This window comes from Salmo salar, chromosome 10 (assembly GCF_965601325.2).
Source record: "Salmo salar chromosome 10, fSalSal1, whole genome shotgun sequence".
In the NCBI taxonomy this organism is placed as follows: domain Eukaryota; kingdom Metazoa; phylum Chordata; class Actinopteri; order Salmoniformes; family Salmonidae; genus Salmo; species Salmo salar.
In genome coordinates this window covers 87,021,390-87,039,515 of record NC_138300.1, presented here as the reverse complement: position 1 = coordinate 87,039,515, position 18,126 = coordinate 87,021,390, and the positions used below count along the sequence as shown (strand labels likewise).

At 43.3% G+C, this 18,126-nt stretch overlaps 2 protein-coding genes across 3 annotated transcripts; one reads left to right on the top strand and one right to left on the bottom strand.

The window, feature by feature from the left end:
* The first annotated feature begins 2 nt into the window (after window positions 1–2).
* Window positions 3–2,487, top strand: LOC106560882 (CTF8, chromosome transmission fidelity factor 8 homolog (S. cerevisiae)). Its single transcript, XM_014124271.3, has 3 exons — window positions 3–211; window positions 955–1,072; window positions 1,183–2,487. The coding sequence occupies exons 1-3, from the start codon at window positions 186–188 to the stop codon at window positions 1,414–1,416; spliced, it is 378 nt and encodes a 125-aa protein (XP_013979746.1). The 5' UTR covers window positions 3–185; the 3' UTR covers window positions 1,417–2,487.
* On the bottom strand, window positions 1,848–16,738 carry has3 (hyaluronan synthase 3). Of its 2 annotated transcripts, XM_045688170.2 has the most exons (5): window positions 14,153–15,881; window positions 8,751–8,911; window positions 7,422–8,066; window positions 6,580–6,681; window positions 1,848–6,457 (listed from the first exon to the last, which is right to left on the bottom strand). In XM_045688170.2, the coding sequence occupies exons 2-5, from the start codon at window positions 8,751–8,753 to the stop codon at window positions 5,528–5,530; spliced, it is 1,680 nt and encodes a 559-aa protein (XP_045544126.1). In that variant the 5' UTR covers window positions 8,754–8,911; window positions 14,153–15,881; the 3' UTR covers window positions 1,848–5,527. The 2 variants fall into 2 exon arrangements, with proteins under 2 accessions (XP_045544126.1, XP_013979743.1); XM_014124268.3 differs by lacking the exons at window positions 8,751–8,911; window positions 14,153–15,881 and adding an exon at window positions 15,923–16,738.
* Window positions 16,739–18,126: the final 1,388 nt, after the last annotated feature.

Below are 18,126 nucleotides of genomic sequence, written 5' to 3'. Positions count from 1 at the left end.
GCCGGAAGAAGGTGGTACATGTTGCTGGCGGGAAAAACATGAAAACAATCAGGATTTGTCAACGACAGAATAAGCGTTAACGCATCATTCTATGTACCTAACAATGTCTAGTTAAGTGCCTATGTAGCAACTATCTTCTTCTCCTCACCCCTCTGTGTTTTAGTTATCTTTCTGCGAGCAGTACGATGGTTCAAATAATCATAAATTCAAGGTAAGACTTGCCAATCATCTGAATTCTTTATAAATGGTCAATTCACAGGTTCTGTCTGTCTCGTCGCAGTATAACACATTGATTCAGAATAGTGTACCTTACCTAGTTATTTATTTATTTAATTTCATAAGATGTTAATGAGCAGAGTTAGATCTGTCAGCAGTATACCACCCTGCATCCCACTGCTGGCTTTCTTCTAAAGCTAAGCAGGGTTGGTTGGTCAGTCCCTGTATGGGAGACCAGATGCTGCTGGGAGGGGTGTTGGAGGGTCAGTAGGAGGCACACTTTCCTCTTGTTTAAAAAAATATCCAATGCCCCAGGGCAGTGATTGGACCCTGTGTTGGGTGCTGTCTTTCAGATGGTTAAACAGGTGTCCTGACTCTGTGGTCACTAAAGATCTCATGGCACTTATTGTAAGAGTAGGGGTGTTAATCCTGGTGTTCTGGCTAAATTCCCAATCTGGCCTTCATACCATCATGGCCACCTTATCATCCCCTGTTTACAATTGGCTCATTCACCCCCCTCCTCTCCCCAGTAACTATTCCCCAGGTTGTTGCTGTAAATGAGAATGTGTTCTCAGTCAAATTACCTGGTAAAATAAGGGTTAAAAAAATAAAACATGTGAGTGTCAATCAGTCTGCTGTAGTGTGTTAAAGATTCATTTATGTTTAGTGACTGCTTGATGTCTAGTTATGTAATTGGTGAGTATGTCTGTTTCTACTCCCCTATCCATCCCTGTCCAGTGTGGATGGGACTGGTCCTGCTGAGTGGCTTCTGGTTGAACTCCAGGGGGAGATGGTGTCCAGGCAGAACTCTGGACTGGCTGGGAACCTGATGGGAGATCTGCTCTACACCAAAGAGGTACAGGACAACATGGCACTATAATATAGTGGTAGTACACTCTTCTCTTACCTCACCTCTTTCCACTCTGAGATGTTGTTTATTGTCTTCACCTGTATCCCCGCCCCCAGGGTGTGCCTGTGCTCATCGTGGGACACCACATCCTCTATGGAAAGGTGGTCAAACTGGAGAAGCCCTTCGCTGTCCTGATGAAACACTCCGGCCTCCCACAGGGGGACGAGGTTCCCATGGAAACCAACCATCAGAACCCTACCACCTACTCTGTCGCCGCCCTCATCAAGAAGAAGCTCATTTTCAAGACTCGCCCAAAGCCCATCATCACTAATGTGCCCAAGAAAGTGTAGTAAAGTACTTGGTCGTATGCATTAGGGCTCACTGTCGCAAAACCCTTTTTACTGAAAAATTTGACAAGTTCAGATTGTCTCTGTTTCAGTGTTCCGTTTTGTGCCTAATGACCCTGGTCACCTCTGTGGGAGGAAAGTACACGCTGCACTCTTAATGACTTCAAATCCACAAGTATGGAGCACACAGTGAAAGACTGTATTTGGGACACACCCCTCTGGCTTGAGGTTATGGACCATCTGGAACTAGACTGTGTGCATATTTGTTTAGATATGTAAGTGGTTATGCTCCTGGAATTTGCTGTATGTGGTGGTGTATTAGTAAAATCAAGATATTTCAATCATTTTAGCATTTTTGTGACAGGATTTAACGTGTTGATATGCCATTTGTACTGTGTTTATTTTCAGATGGGAAAGAAATCAGTACAACAGTGGAATGAGAATGTTTTTATTCAGATACAAAAACATACCGTTTTTCAACCGCTGTACAAGTGTAAAAAATAAATGTTCTGATTGAAATTGAAATACAAAACCTTTTGCCAAAAACATGTTTTTTTATACTGCATTTAAATATGTTCATAATGAAATACATGGGTGGTTACAATACTTTATTTTCAGCTATTCTATACCAATGAAACTATATTTGTTATGTTGTGTATCAATAGCCATATGCTGTTGCTTGATTGAGAGTTTTTTTTTTAACCATGCTACTGTGTTAGAAATGTTATCTGTTGGTTAATTACTTCTACATGACAGTTACACCTACCTCTTCGAAATCTACGTATCATTCCTAAATGGTAATATAAAATAAGTCTTATCTCTCATCCATGTAACTACACAAATACCAGTGTAGCAATGTTGAGCTCTAGAGACCAAACTACACTGAATTCACTGACCATGATGTGCTAGCTACATCATATTATAAACATGATGTGAACAGCTGTCGTTTCATGAAATGTCAGAACCCCATAATTCCTTTTAAATATAAGCCGATTCTTCACCCCATCATTCTTGCGCATCTTCAAAATATCTTTGAATATGTTCAATACAGAAAATATATTACTTTGCAATATTCTTTGAAACATTGTCTTTTGTAAACATTGAATGATGTATGAGCTGAGCTGCCATGGCTTTTTGGTTAGGCTCAACAGTTGTTCTGCGGCATTGAGAGAATGCTTCGAAAAGTCTGGTATAGATTTTAGGTCACGTTAAGACTTATTGAATAGTTCTATAATTATATACAAACTAGTTCTATTATAAGAATGTTTTTCCATGTAAGATATGCCTACAAAATATGGGTGGACATCTACTGTCACTCAGCGTTATGAGACCCATTGATTTATTGTCAAACATGAGTGGTCTGAAACTGTCACAGCTCAAGGGCCTGAGTGTACATCAGAGGCAGGAAGTATCAAGGAAATCAAAAATGGCATTAAAGACAATATTGTAGACTGAGCAGATGTTCAGCCTGACAGATAGGCTACTATAACAAAGATTGTATATGATATCTACACACCATACAACTCAATTTCAGACAACAATCACAGTCATCTCTGTATTCTATTTATGCCTCTAATTTCTTCATGTTATCCCAATATCTATACCACTGTGAGTCTTATTACACAGTCACATTACATACACCCTTGAAAGTAGAGGGAAAGGTAGGCCACATATACGTTTGAAGACAAGTCAGATGATTAAAAGAGATCAGTTCGCTGTCTGTACACAATTCTAAACACTAAATTCAGTGTTCCTGCATTCTGTTCTGATTTCTGAAAGAGGGCCAAATGGGCTGTATGGGTGTGTGTTTAAGGGAAAGGGAGGTCCCTTCTTGGCATGCAGATGGAGGTATAACCATAAAAGTAAAAAACACAATTTTTACTCATGATGGCTAAAGGGGTGATAAGGGATTTATGTTTAAATGTAATGATTAAATAATTCTACCCTGAAACGTACCTATTAGTGATTATTAGTTTATGTAGCATGTATAATGAATAATTAAAGTACTAAATGTAAGTCCCATAAGGTTTAGTAGAGACCTGTGAGGAAGATAAATGTATGCGTGTATGTGTGTGCCTAAGAGAATACCGAGAACAATTAAGACTGTGTTTGGCTTGACCTGGCTAGAACTGAGAAACCTATGATAGGACAGGGAGTACTTCTCAAGGTTCCTCTAATCTCGGGGAATGGAACGGACAGCGCTGGGTAGTGATAAACAGTGGTGAGAACTCTGGGGAGGGATACAACTCACCTACTGTTCGTGTGTATGTATGTGCGTAGGATATCTACTGTTTGTGTGGATGTATGTGCGTAAGTAGGAAATGAACTATAAAATGAATGTCTCTGTATTATGGACTTCAGAACGTTCTCTGAATAAACTGTATGAACCTTTTGCATAAGCTGAGTCTTTGCCTAATTATTATTAACCCAGTGTCTTACAAACCTTGGGGATTAGTTAAAGCTTATTGATTGTTAGTTATTATCATTGGGATTGAAAATTCTCTTGACAAGAGGCCAATTCATCCAGCCACACAGTAAATCACTTCCCCCCTCTGCGCATGGCCACTTCCACCCCCACTCACACTCTCTGGCCTTGTGACTCCAACACGTTTTTAAATGCACCGCCTAAAACAAAACCCATTCATGACCGCTTAAATTGCGAGTATACTTGCATTCAGGAAATAACTTCAAAGTATAGCATTTTTTGGGGGAGCTGTTTTATCGATTTAACTCCAATTTCAGTATGGGAAAAACAACAAAAATGGTGTGTTCACAATTCATGGCCACCAATACTTGAATGAATTGCAAACAATCTTGTGTCTCGTGTCAGGGGACATTATTCCTGTGGTTAATGTTGAGGTTGCAGTTTTGAGCCCCAATAACAGCTAACTCTGATTTACAGCCAAGACAACACTGCAAATGCATATGGATGGCCGCCTACCAAGTTTGTACTTTAATATCTATTCAGACTGTGAAAAGGGAAAGAAAGTCATAACACCTTTGATCTCCTTTGTGTGGTCATGGAACTATACTGTACTGTCAAATTGACCTACTGCACCATTGGTAGAGAGAGGCTGAGCCACCCTGTAAACAAGCGTTATTTCTTGTGTCTTGTTTGCACTTTCAAGTTATGCAATTCTCACTGAATAAAATAATATTAACACAACTTAAAAAGCACAAGAACGTAAACTTCCACGACAGTATCTCCATTCTCCAACAACAAAAACATGTCAACTTAGACATGGCACCTACACTAATACCAATGGCCTTGATAAAAGGGGATCATGGTTTTCTATTTTCTTATTCTGGATTTAACAACTAATAACAGAAATGTGGAGTTAGTACTTGTATTATACTAATGGTAAGGCATGCGTCAAAAAACAAGTGGTCTTTGGTCATAGCAGTTTACATGATGGAATGAATGATGGATTATCCTCAGTTGGTAAATTATATCCTGTATTGAGCATTGATACTGTATGTAATGTGTATACAACGTGGCACCCATACAATAAAATGCCCACACAAAATGAACTGACTCATTCAATTGGATGTAAATATCCTTGCGGGCGATTGAAGATTGGACTATTACCATATGAGCTTTTATCTTGGGCACTGTTCAACAGCACGAAAAATGTATTTATGAGTTATGTTATGTATAAATGTTGGATTGTCTTTAAATTACTGTATTACAGAAATACAACTGTAGATCATTGTGTCACCTGATTGAGGCAAATAGGGCCCTCCGTACATGTGTCTTACTGTCTCTATGTTCAGTTATTCCACTCATGCTGGAGACATATCAACACTGCTTCATACTGTTCATACTGACACATATACTTGTTTCGATAAGCCCAAACCTCCAGGCCTGTGTCATAGCGCTTACAATCTCTTGTAAACGGGTTGTTTGATAATGTGCTTTATATCTATGGAAAGCACCATGCCCTTGTAACTCATGACCACTGGTAGAGCACTCTACAACACATTCATACCACATATGTCCCTTAGAACCAGAGGTTTAGCACCATGGAGACAGAATGGCATGAGAGGGGTGGGGCCAAAGACTGGCTCAGCTGTTCCAGCAGCACCATTGAAACATTGACAATTGATCCATGTCTTATGCCTCTGCATACGGCAGGTGGTATTGCTCCTCCCTCTTGTTGCAGCGTTTGGCTACTATAGCCAGGTAAAGAACCAGCAGGATGACCCAGTAGCAGGCGTACAGGATGGCCCCAGCGATGAGCAGGGCTTTCTCTGTCTCACTGAAGGGCTCCTGGGTCTCACAGTAGATGGTGTATGCCACCCCACCCAGCAGCACAGCTCCCCACACTGTGACAGGCACTGCCCCAATGAAGTTCACCACAATCTTCCTCCGCCCTGACGTACCCCAGCCAGCCTTGTTGATAGTGAGCAGGGCAAAGATTTTGGCTGGCAGCAGGCTGGACATGTAGAGGAGGGAGTAGAGAGACATGAAGATCATGACCAGACTGCCCCTCAGGAAGCATGCGTAGGTAGCCTTCACCATGCCAACCAACTGCACTGTCAACAGGAAGAGAAGGATGTTCCACAGGCGCCCACGGTAGAACAGGTGGATCACAGTGGCAACCAGGAAGAAGGGGAAGAAGCCTGTCACCACAGACTCATAGGTCATCCAGAGGCTGTGCTTGTGGAACCAGAGAGCGTTGTACAGCCACTCCCTGAAGTAGGACTTGCTCCAGCGGGTCTGTTGGTTGAGCCAGCGGAGGTAGCGCGTTGGCGTTTCAGTCTGGCACTGGGAGCGAGCGGTGAACTTGGTCTTGTAGCCGAAGCTGAGCACGCGGTTGGTGAGGTGGCGGTCGTCACCGAAGCTGCACTTGCTGCCCAGGAAGGTCTGGTGATACCAGGGCTCCAGGAACTGCTGCAGCAGAGAGTTGCGGTACATGCCCAGGGGACCACTGATACACTGCACACAGCCAAAGTAGGACTGGCAGGCCCGCTCCACGTTGAAGGCCATCCAGTAACGCACACTGCTCAGGAAGGAGAGCCACGAGTCATACTTATTCAGGATCTGAAGGGAAACAATAAGAGGACAGGAGAAACTGTTGCTGATGATTGACTCAGTGTACTAGTATAGGAAGGAAGACAATAACACCAATGTGAAGGGTCTTCTTAGAGAAAGAAGTCTCTCACCTGAACATCTCCACCTACTCCCCCCACCTTTGCATCCTCTTCTAGAATCTTCAGCATCTCTATGGTGCACGCTGGGTCCAGAACTGTGTCTGAGTCACACACCTGCAATGGCACGCACACGGGGGCCTTATTTCTACCCTTATAATATAACTGACATGAAGCCAAGTTGGTGGTAATGTGTATTGGTTTTGACAGTGGATTAATCTGATTTGCTTATCCATCACACAATAGGCTATTGGTCTTACTATTGATGTTATGATAGCTGTTGGGATCATACAGTATGTCTATAATACACACTGATGTGGTCTACATTAACAAATGAGCGATTAACTGTCTATTGATGAGTGAGAAATACTCAAGACGGTAGCCTAGGGCCACAGCAGGTGTTTCAGTTCCATTGTGTTTTATCAGATGCCAGTCAAGTTACCTGAGAGAAATTAGAGACTGCTGACAGCACACAGGTGTTCCAGAAGCACACAGGTGAGGGTCAGCTGAACAACTGAACTTCGAGCCTGACAATGCAGTAATGCACTGTTTATGGCTCAATGTGCATCTTTGTTTTTATAACAATCCACAAGCCCAGGAGCAATACAGAAATATCAGTCCGTTGCTATAATATGTAATAAAAGTGTGTGTGTGTGTGTGTTTGTGTGTGTGTGGGAGTATATGTGTGTGTCTGCATGTGTGTACGTGTTCGCAGCTTTGTGATATTGTTCTCTAATCGAAGAGCATCAAAACAAGGCCTTGTGCCAATGTCTTCGGAGACTCAGTCACAATGAGATTTCTATCAAGCAGGACGGAGGACACACTGATGCAAAATTCAACCACTGAGAAAGACTTACCTGCATATAGTCCACAGAGTCTCCCAGGGCTTTGAAAGCTGTGTACATCACCTCTCTCTTCCCTCCCCACTCCTGCATGATACAGGAGTAGCGACAGTTCCTCACCAGCCTGGCCACACGTGCAGCCTCCTCCGCATGCAGGGACGCTGCTCTGGCCCCCCCTCCGCCCACCCCTCCACCCCCGTCACTGTGATAGTTCCCCTTCCACACCACGCTGCCGGCCTGGTCCGCTCCACCCATCACTTCCTGAAAGATGTCCATCATGTAGCCGTCCTCCAGCCTGTTCCCGTCCACCACCAGCACCACCTTCAGGCCGGGGAAAGAGATGCGGCGCACGCTGCGGAGGCACTTCCTCAGGTAGTCTGGGTCCTCCTGGTAGGCAGCGATGCACAGGGCCACGGAGCGCCGCAGGTGCTGGGGCCGGGCGGGGCTGCGCATGTGTCTGTGCTCCAGGAAGGCAAACAGGCTCTGGAGGAAGAGGTGCAGAGACAGGATGGCTCCATACAGGCCGAAAGACAGGTGGTGCTGCTCTGTGTGGATGAACTGGTAGCCAGTCACGTAAGCCAGCAGGATCCCAAACAGGACCACAGCGGCGAAGAGGGTAGTCGTCACGATATGCAGCACAGTCCTACAGCGAGAGGGCATCTAGAGGGAACAAGAGAGGGATTGGATTCATGATTCCAGAAAGAACTGATGGACGAAAGACAGAGCTCATCCACTGTGCACAGATGTTCAACGTCTAGTTTTTATTTACATTTGGTTGAGTTGTCAACTAACGTGAATTCAATGTGAAATATATATTTTTTAACCATGTCAATGGATTTAGGTTAAAAAAAGACTACAATTACATATACATTTTAGTCATTTAGCAAACGCTCTGACGCAGAGCGATTTACAGTGCATTCATCTTAAGACAACCACATATCATATTCATAGTAAGTACATTTTTCGTCAATAAAGTGTCTATCAGCAAAGTCAGACCTATCAAGGGGGAAAGAATGGCAGTGTTAGTTCACAAGTCTTTTGGGGGGGGGGGGGGGCTGTGGGATTATTTAAGATATTCTTTGAAGAGGTAGGGTTGTTGCAGATGTTTTCAGAAGATGGGCAGGACTCTGCTTTCCTAGCTTCAGGGGGAAGCTGGTTCCACCATTTGGGTGCCAGGACAGAGAAGAGCTTGGACTGGGCTGAGCGGGTGTTGCCCTCCCGTAGGGGTGGGAGGGCCAAGAGACTAGAGGTTGCAGAACGGAGTGCTTGGGTTGGGGTGTAAGGTTTGAGCATAGCCTGAAGGTAGAGAGGAGAAGTTCCTCTTGCTGCTCTGTAGACAAGTACCATGGTCTTGTAGTGGAGTTGTCAACCGTGATGGAGAGGTCTTGGAACAGGCTTCCCTGGGAGGAAGAGCAGCTCTGTCTTGTCGAAGTTGAGCTTGAGGTGGTGGATGGCTCCATACAGGCTGAGATATGTGCCAGGCATGCAGAGATGCGCGACGCCACCTGGGTGTCAGAAGGGGGGAAGGAGAAAAGTAGTTGAGTGTCATCCCTTCCTTTAATTACTTTTTTTCAAATTCAATTAGTTCTCAACTTTGATTCAACGTCATCACATTGAATTTTCCTGTCTTATCTGTCACACTCTTCATAACCAGTCTTCTTCTGAAACATAAATAACTATATGCACTGTTCATAACACTAAATATGTAAAGATTAAGATCTAAACATTATCTCAAAAATTCAAAATGAAAGAATGTGAATGACCCCACCTACAGAAAGCTGAATAAACCTGGGGAAACAACATAGCCATTTACAACCTTTAAACAATAAATGGAAACGAGACCAGTTCACTGAGTTAGACATCTGCTGTTGCCCCCCCCTCCCCCCACAGGTTAATTACTTTAATTAAAGACCAGGCAGGGCATGGCCGGCACTCAGGAGTGGCCAGAATGGAGAACAATCCCCCCCTTTCATTGATGAAATTACCTCCCTGTGCCCCCTGCTTCGGTTCTGCTGGAGCAAGACGGCCTTCATTCACAGACCTCATATCATAACATCCACTTGAGGGGAAAGCACTGGCAGAAATGGAATTCATAAGGTGAATTTAAATCATGGTCCTCAGGCAGTTTACCACTCATCTTTTCTATACAACCTGCATTCAATGTAATAATTTACATTTACGTTTACGTCATTTAGCAGACGCTCTTATCCAGAGCGACTTACAAATTTGTGCATTCACCGTAATACTCTGTAAGCTACTTGTAGGCATTGTCAGTACTGTACACCACCAGGATAAGTAATACACTACCTGAACAGAATTTCCATAATATTACATTATTCCATTAATATTACACCATGCCTGATATTGCGTCTAGAATTGCTTATGTGAAAGTGAGTGCAGATTAATTCAGTGTCCACTGACAACACATATACAGTAACTATTCCCCTCTGAGGGCCAGTCTATGATCTGGGGACCATGGGGGACAATAAGAGGGTGAGGCAGCCAGCACGCCATTAATACCCCCTGGGCATACAGGAGATGACAGGCAGGCAGACAGACTAATTGGGGGGGGGGGGGGGGGGGGGGGGGCTGTTAGCAGTCAAGATTTTAGAAGAATAGAGAGGGGGCTCCATGTCAAACTCCATGGACTGAAAATCATGTTTCAGGTAGAAAGAGGGACTTCCAAGTTGGACTGCACAGCCGATGAATAAAACAATGAATAAATGAAACAAAGAGTAGTTACTGTTTTTATGGCATCTTGAAAATGTAGAGTAGTTGAGTAGTGTCACTGATCCCTGATACAGAAATCCATAGAATTCCAGCCTTTGCAGTGGCACATCACCAAAACATACTGTATAATCACCTGGAATTTCTGGACCTCACCCTCTTTTTCAATCTCTCATTAACATCTCCTCAATGAAAAGAGAGAAGAGAGACCGCACTGGGCACAAACTGATTAAATCATATGTTCTTTCAACGTAATATGTCAACGTATTGTGACATGGAATCCACATAGAAAATACATTGGATTTGAAAAAAGTCTTCAATGTAAACTGTTGTTTTGAGGGTGAAATTTCAACCACAGCATTATGCCATCGTGGTAACCACTTGACAAACCTTCTATAAAATATGTTGAATTTGTACCTTTGAAACAAAATCAGTTCTTCAATGTAATATCCGCTAAAAGCAAAAAACAGGGAAGCACCTCCTACTGAATCGATCTACAGCTACACTTTGGTCTCCCATCCAGGGTTTTAACCAAGCCCAGCTTTGCTTCAATATGTATCACTGACTTTTACCAATGTGCTATTGTGAGGATGATTGCTGAGAAATATCCACTTATTCACTGTTGCTATCAAAGTCATTCCAAAAGGTAGATTTAACAGAGCAAATTTAATGTAACTATACTTTTTCACTCATATATCATCAATGATGCTATTAATCCTATATAGCATTTGGAAAGTCATCAACAGCTATTGTATAAATTCAACCCAGGGTTCAACTAAAAAGAGACAAGACATACAGGCCTAAGGTTTCAAGCTTTGGCTGATTTCAAATGGAATCTACAAGTTAGTAGTAATCTACAAGTTAGTAGTCAAAGTAATTTAGGAGACTCTTTATTCAGAGCGACTTACAGGATAAATTAGGGTTAACCTTTACTGCAGTGGGCTAAGTCAAGGTCACAGAGAGTGATTCTTGGTAGTCATAAACAAATCTACTTTGAAACACACCTCACACACATGGTTATAGGCAACAACAAAAAAAGAAGACACCTGTACCATGTCAGATACAGAGTTGAAATGTATTACATTTTGGGTTTGCATCCCAGTATTACACTTTATACAGTACAGTACCAGTCAAAAGTTTGGACACACCTACTCTTTCAAGGGTTTTTCTTTATTTAAAAAAATATTTTCTACATTGTAGAATAATAGTGAAGACAGCAAAACTATGAAATAACACATATGGAATCATGTTGTAAGCAAAAAAGTATTAAACAAATAAAAATATATTTTATATTTGAGATTCTTCAAAGTAACCACCCTTTGCCTTGATGACAGCTTTGCACACTTTTGGCATTCTCTCAACCAGCTTCATGAGGAATGCTTTTCCAACAGTCTTGAAGGAGTTCCCACATATGCTGAGCACTTGTTGGCTGCTTTTCTTTCACTCTGCGGTCCAACTCATCACAAACCATCTCAATTGGGTTGAGGTCGGGTGATTGTGGAAGCCAGGTCATCTGATGCAGCACTCCATCACTCTCCTTGGTCAAATAGCTCTTACACAGCCTGGAGGTGTGTTGGGTCATTGTCCTGTTGAAAAACAAGTGATAGTCCAACTAAACACAAACCAGATGGGAATGCGTATCGCTGCAGAATGCTGTGGTAGCCATGCTGGTTAAGTGTGCCTTGAATTCTAAATAATTCACTGACAGTGTCACCAGCAAAGCACCCCCACACCATTACTCCTCTTCCTCCATGCTCCACGGTGGGAACCACACATGCGGAGATCATCCATTCACCTACACTGTGTCTCACAAAGACACGGCGGTTGGAACCAAAAATCGCAAATTTGGACTCATTAGACCAAAGGACAGATTTCCACCAGTCTAATGTCCATTGCTCGTGTTTCTTGGTCCATGCAAGTCTCTTCTTCTTATTGGTGTCCTTTAGTAGTGGTTTCTTTGCAGCAATTCGACCATGAAGGCCTGATTCACACAGTCTCCTCTGAAAGATTGTGTCTGTTACTTGAACTCTGTGAAGTATTTATTTGGGCTGCAATCTGAGGCTGGTAACTCTAATGAACTTATCCTCTGCACCAGAGGTAACTCTGGGTCTTCCTTTCCTGTGGCGGTCCTCATGAGAGCCAGTTTCATCATTGCGCTTGATAGTTTTTGCGTCTGCACTTGAACAAACTTTCAAAGTTCTTGAGATTTTCCACATTGACTGACCTTCATGTCTTAAAGTAATGATGGACTGTCATTTCTCTTTGCTTATTTGAGCTGTTCTTGCCATAATATGGACATGGTCTTTTACAAAACAGGGCTATCTTCTGTATACCACCCCTAACTTGTTGCAATTGCTCAAATGCAATAAGAAGGAAAGAACAAGGCACACCTGTTAATTGAAAGGCATTCCAGGTGACCTCATGAAGCTGGTTGAGAGAATGCCAAGAGTGTGCAAAGCTGTCATCAAGGCAAAGGGTCGCTACTTTGAAGAATCTCAAATATAAAATATATTTTGATTTGTTGAACAATTTTTTGCTTACTACCTGATTCAATATGTGATTTTTCATAGTTTTGATGTCTTCACTATTATTCTACAATGTAGAAAATAGTAAAAATAAAGAAAAACCCTGAAATGAGTCGGTGTGTCCAAACTTTTGACTGGTACTGTACATCACAGAAAACTGAAATAAAACAAAACCATTTGACATAGAAACACTGGATTTTCAGAGGGTTTAATTATTCATTTATTTGATTAATTATGAATAACATTCCACGTGTGAGGCCGCTAGAGAGCGATTTGGTCATTTTACTATGGGCTATGTGCCTTGCTCAAGGGCACATTAACAGATTTTTCACCTAGTCTGAATAGGGGTTCAAACCAGCATCCTTTTGGTTACTGACCCAATGCTCTTAACTGCTAGGATACCTGCCGCTAGGCAACCTGCCACCCCGTTTAAAGTTTGATTTGATTTAGGCCTATTAATTAACTTAGATTTTTGGTTGGAGACTTAAATCTCATACACCTACCAATTATCAATTTGTAGACAAATTGGAATTCAGTGGCATAGACGGAACTATCCAAGGATACATCTCCTTCAAATGATGATATTTGGTTGCATTGAGAACCAAACACAATTCAAAATCACTTTTGCAGTAGAGTAAATATTAACTTGTCGACCAGTTAACAAACAATATGTTGGATTCAGGTGGAACTATCCGAGCAGTAGACACATCTACGTTAAATGTTGATATTTGGTTGCATTGTCAACCAAACACAATTCAATATTACTCTGTAATACAATAAATAGCCTAAAGTTAGGTCTATCTTACAAACTAACATAAAAGTATTTATTCAACTTTAAAATGATTAATACATCCTGGCCACATTTTGAGGTTGTTCTGACAATAAATGTGTTACGTAATTATAGAAAGCGTGCATGTTCAAGTGCATGTAGGTCTCTGGAAATCTTCACAATTGTTATAATAATCTGCGCAGAATCTCAAATGACATTAATCACTTGCACAATGTACTTAAATAATCTCAACTGCAATTCAAGACATTTAGTTGTGCTAGTAGATGAAGCACAGTGATAATACATGAAGTTGTTGTTTAAACAAAATATCTAACATTGTATTCCCATTTGAACTTTGTTGTGCTTTTAATTGGTTCAAAGCGCAGTGATATCGCATTCAACTGACAACTAAACCAAAAATCTGACATAGATTTTCCATTGGAATTAGTGCTTTTAGGTGCTTGACAGCATACTGATAACACATTGGGAATTCAACAAACCTTTGACTGTCTGTGAGTGGATAAAAATAGTTTGTAATCTCATTGATCAAAGTATCAACCAAATATTACCCAATTATTGACATGGTGTGCCCAGTGGGACCCTTCTACTACAATGCACTTTCAAGCACTGAGTATAATTCTACATTACGACAATAGAGTTGGGGGAATACCTGAACAGTATTGTTAAGTCCTTAGAGTAGTGAGTGGTCAAAGGCAAGTACTCACTGTGGTGGTAATGGTGACAGCTGGAGAAGCAGGATTTCAGTTCATGATCAAGGCTTTTTCTGTCCCTGCTAGCTAAATATACATCTCCTGGAGTATCTCCTGGAGTATCTCCTCTATCTTGGATGTCCCATTCAAATGAAGAATCTGCTGTGTAATCCAGTGGCTCTAGGGTGAGCTGCAGTTCAGCATTCACAGAGGAGAGCCAAGCACAGGCACAGGTAGCTACCCAGGTCCCAGGTAGGTATTTGCAGGTGTAATGTGCCCCTCCAGCAGAATGAATGGATTGTATTCTCAGGTATGATGGCAGGCTGGTGCAGACTGAATGAGCATTTGGGCTGTGGGACAGGGGCCATCTACAGAGGCTAGTGAAGAAGGGTAGGAGGGAGGAGAGGAGGGAGGGATGACAGAAAGCAAAGGAGGGGGAGTGGATGACCATGTGAAGGGAGAGATGGATGGGGCAAGTGAGTGGAGTCTCTTGCTAGCTGGGTTTCAACTTGACTCTTCATCAATCTACTCTATCAATACTGTAACTCCCACAGCCTTGCTTTCATGAGTCATGGTTCATCCAATCAGAGACAAGCCTGTGAATCAAAGCCCTGGAGTTTTCTCTAAGAAACCCAGTGGACCAGAGATCTTTCTGCTTTCCATGCACAATAGACTCAGCTTCTTGCAGTATGTATTTAGTAATATTGTCACCATGACTCAGAATTTGATAGTATATCATCTTCAGTTAGGCCAATGTATAACAATTCACATCTATTCCCCACTAGAGGGCTCTCTTTTAATCTCACAACACATTTACAATGGCCGAGGCACTTTCAAGGAGTACACAAAAAGCAGAGACTATATGGCAAAAATAACGGATCTCTTTTCTTAAATTATTGAATATAAAGTAATCTTTCATGTTCCCCCATACAAAGACACATGTGGTTGCAGTTGTCCCCCAGAGTTTTGGTAAAGCAGCCAAAGCACCTCTGTGGCAGACTGAGCTGAGGTAGTTGGTAACTGGGCCAGTTAGTTAAATAGAAACCACTGAGAAACCAGCACCGCTTCCCATGAGGCCTGATGGCAAATCCCAACAGGGCCTTTTCAAATGGCCACCAGACCCCAATTTGGGGTCGACCAGTGATGCCATGGAAAGTCAAACAGTCAACGTTTTTCTTGGAGAGGTCAAGTCTTCAAACGGAATTCTGAGGCGTTGCTGTTGTTTCTTTCCAACGTTCCGCCAGCCTCAGGGAACCAACCACTGTGCTCTACCACAAAATACATCATTCTGTACCATACACTTTCAAAAAACTAACCTGACACAGGCCGACACACACACGCACGCACGCACGCACGCACGCACACACACAAAGAGACATTCATCTCCTCATAAACAGAATGTGACTCATTCTTTACCCCATGACATACTCCCTCTATTTCTAATACTTACATACAATTAAACATACATATATTCTGAGATGGTAATGTTTGTTTCAAACTAAATGTTACTTTCTACCTTTCATCTGACATCCTTTTTTGGCCATCAGCACAGTGAACAAGCACATTTTCTCCATAAAATATTCTGCATACATTTGCTTTACACAAGGCTCTCTCTAAATTTTTATGTTCTTACTTACACAGAGGTTTCAGAAACGTACCATTCTTTCTCTCTCTCTCTCTCTCTCTCTCTCTCTCTTTCTTTCTTTCTTTCTTTCTTTCTTTCTCTTTCTTTCTTTCTTTCTTTCTTTCACACATAGTAACATAAAACATAGTATTGTCCCATACCTTCCTGATCCAGTAGACTGCTCAGGCTCTGTCTCCCCCACTGGAGTCACCCCTGCAGCTCCGTCAGGCCGCCTGTGTGTCCGTTTGTCCACCCCCGGCTCCCGGTCTGCCCCACTCAACCACACTCTGCAGCACAGCACACTACTTGTTCTGCTTCCCACTCACACTACATCTTTATTCCAGCTCGCTTAATTCGGGAGTCTCTCATCCAAAAATACAGCTCTACTTCACTCTCAGCCTCCTTCTCCTCCGCCTCCCCTGTCCCACCTCCCCCTGCCCCTCCTCCTCTCCCTCTATCTACCTGGACAGTCTCAGGGCATGAAGGCCCTCAGATCCCAGTCTCACCCAACAGCTGAGAGTTTTAGGCAGAGATAAGTGTTCAGGAGGATAGCAGATGAGCTGATCCCATCCCTGATCCTGGTTGGATCTCACCCATCCGGTCTTGAGTCCATGTCTGCTCGGTGGTCTCTCCCATGGGCAAGCGGTCGGGCCACAATGTGGTAGAGGTTGGAGGTCTAATACTGGGTCTCTGTAGCCTCCTGCCTGCCTGTCCTTCAGTCGCCCTCTCTGTTTCGATCTCGCTTCCCTGCTGCAGTGGAAGCTCCACTCTGCATCCCTTTGCAGCACAGCCCAAATCCCAGCTCCCCTCTCCTCTGTCACACTGTCCCGGCTTGGTGCATAGCTGCCCAGACTGATGCTGCTTTTCCTCCTCTCCCCTTCAAGACCCCTCTACCCTCTCACTAGCTCCCCCTCCCAGCTCACTGCAGTGTAGCCAGCCTCCAACAAGACTCAGGACTGTTCAGGCAGACCCCCTCTCCTCTCCTCCACACTGCCTGGCTCAAAGCATCCTTTATGGGCTTATTTATTTACCCACCCCTCCTCTCCTGCGCCGGTGCTGCCGACAGCCTGCAGGTTCGACACAGGCTGATAGACTGAGGGAGAGAAACTGCAGAAAGCTCTGACACACACACTCAGTACATCCTGTAATCACATACACTACTCAAGTCATACCCTGAACACCAAGTTACCAATTATCTTATAACACATACTGTATACAGTATACAACTGTGTCTGGTCCCACTTACTCTCTCACCCTCACACTCCATATCCTGCTCAGAGGGTGTGGCAGTACTGTAATTAGTGTAAGAGACATTTCATGGATAGCAATGGCATGGGGCCTGTGGGGTGGTACGCTACCTGGCTGGCTGTGTTTCAGGGTTACTGCCCTGTGGTGAGCTGAGGTGAATCAGAGCATAGCATCACACTATCAGAGCATCCCTGTCACTGTGTGAATGTCCTTGGCAGTCAAGCTGAGGAGAAAAACCCTGGCAGGCTGGCACACACATAATTTCTGCATTTCTATGTCGGCTGCACTAGTATGACTTACCTGAACCTCATGTTGCTTATAAAGGTAAACTCAGCAAAAAAAGAAACGTTCCTTTTTCAGGACCCTGTCTTTCAAAGATAATTCGTAAAAATCCAAATAACTTCACAGATCTTCATTGTAAAGGGTTTAAACACTGTTTCCCATGCTTGTTCAATGAACAATAAACAATTAATGAACATGCACCTGTGGAACAGTCTTTAAGACACTTTAAGCTTACAGACGGTAGGCAATTAAGGTCACAGTTATGAAAACCTAGGACACTAAAGAGGCCTTTCTACTGACTCTGAAAAACACCAAAAGAAAGATGCCCAGGGTCTCTGCTCATCTGCATGAACGTGCCTTAGGCATGCTGCAAGGAGGCATGAGGACTGCAGATGTGGCCAGGGCAATAAATTGCAATGTCTGTACTGTGAGGCACCTAAGACAGCGCTACAGGGAGACAGGACGGACAGCTGATCGTCCTCGCAGTGGCAGACCATGTGTAACAACACCTGCACAGGATTGGTACATCTGAACATCACACCTGCGGGACAGGTACATGATGGCAACAACAACTGCCCGAGTTACACCAGGAACGCACAATCCCTCCATCAGTGCTCAGACTGTCCGCAATAGGCTGAGAGAGGCTGGACTGAGGGCTTGTAGGCCTGTTGTAAGGCAGGTCCTCACCAGACATCACCAGCAACAACGTTGTCTATGGGTACAAACCCACCGTCGCTGGACCAGACAGGACTGGCAAAAAGTGCTCTTCACTGACGAGTCGCGGTTTTGTCTCACCAGGGGTGATGGTCGGATTCGCGTTTATCATCAAAGGAAT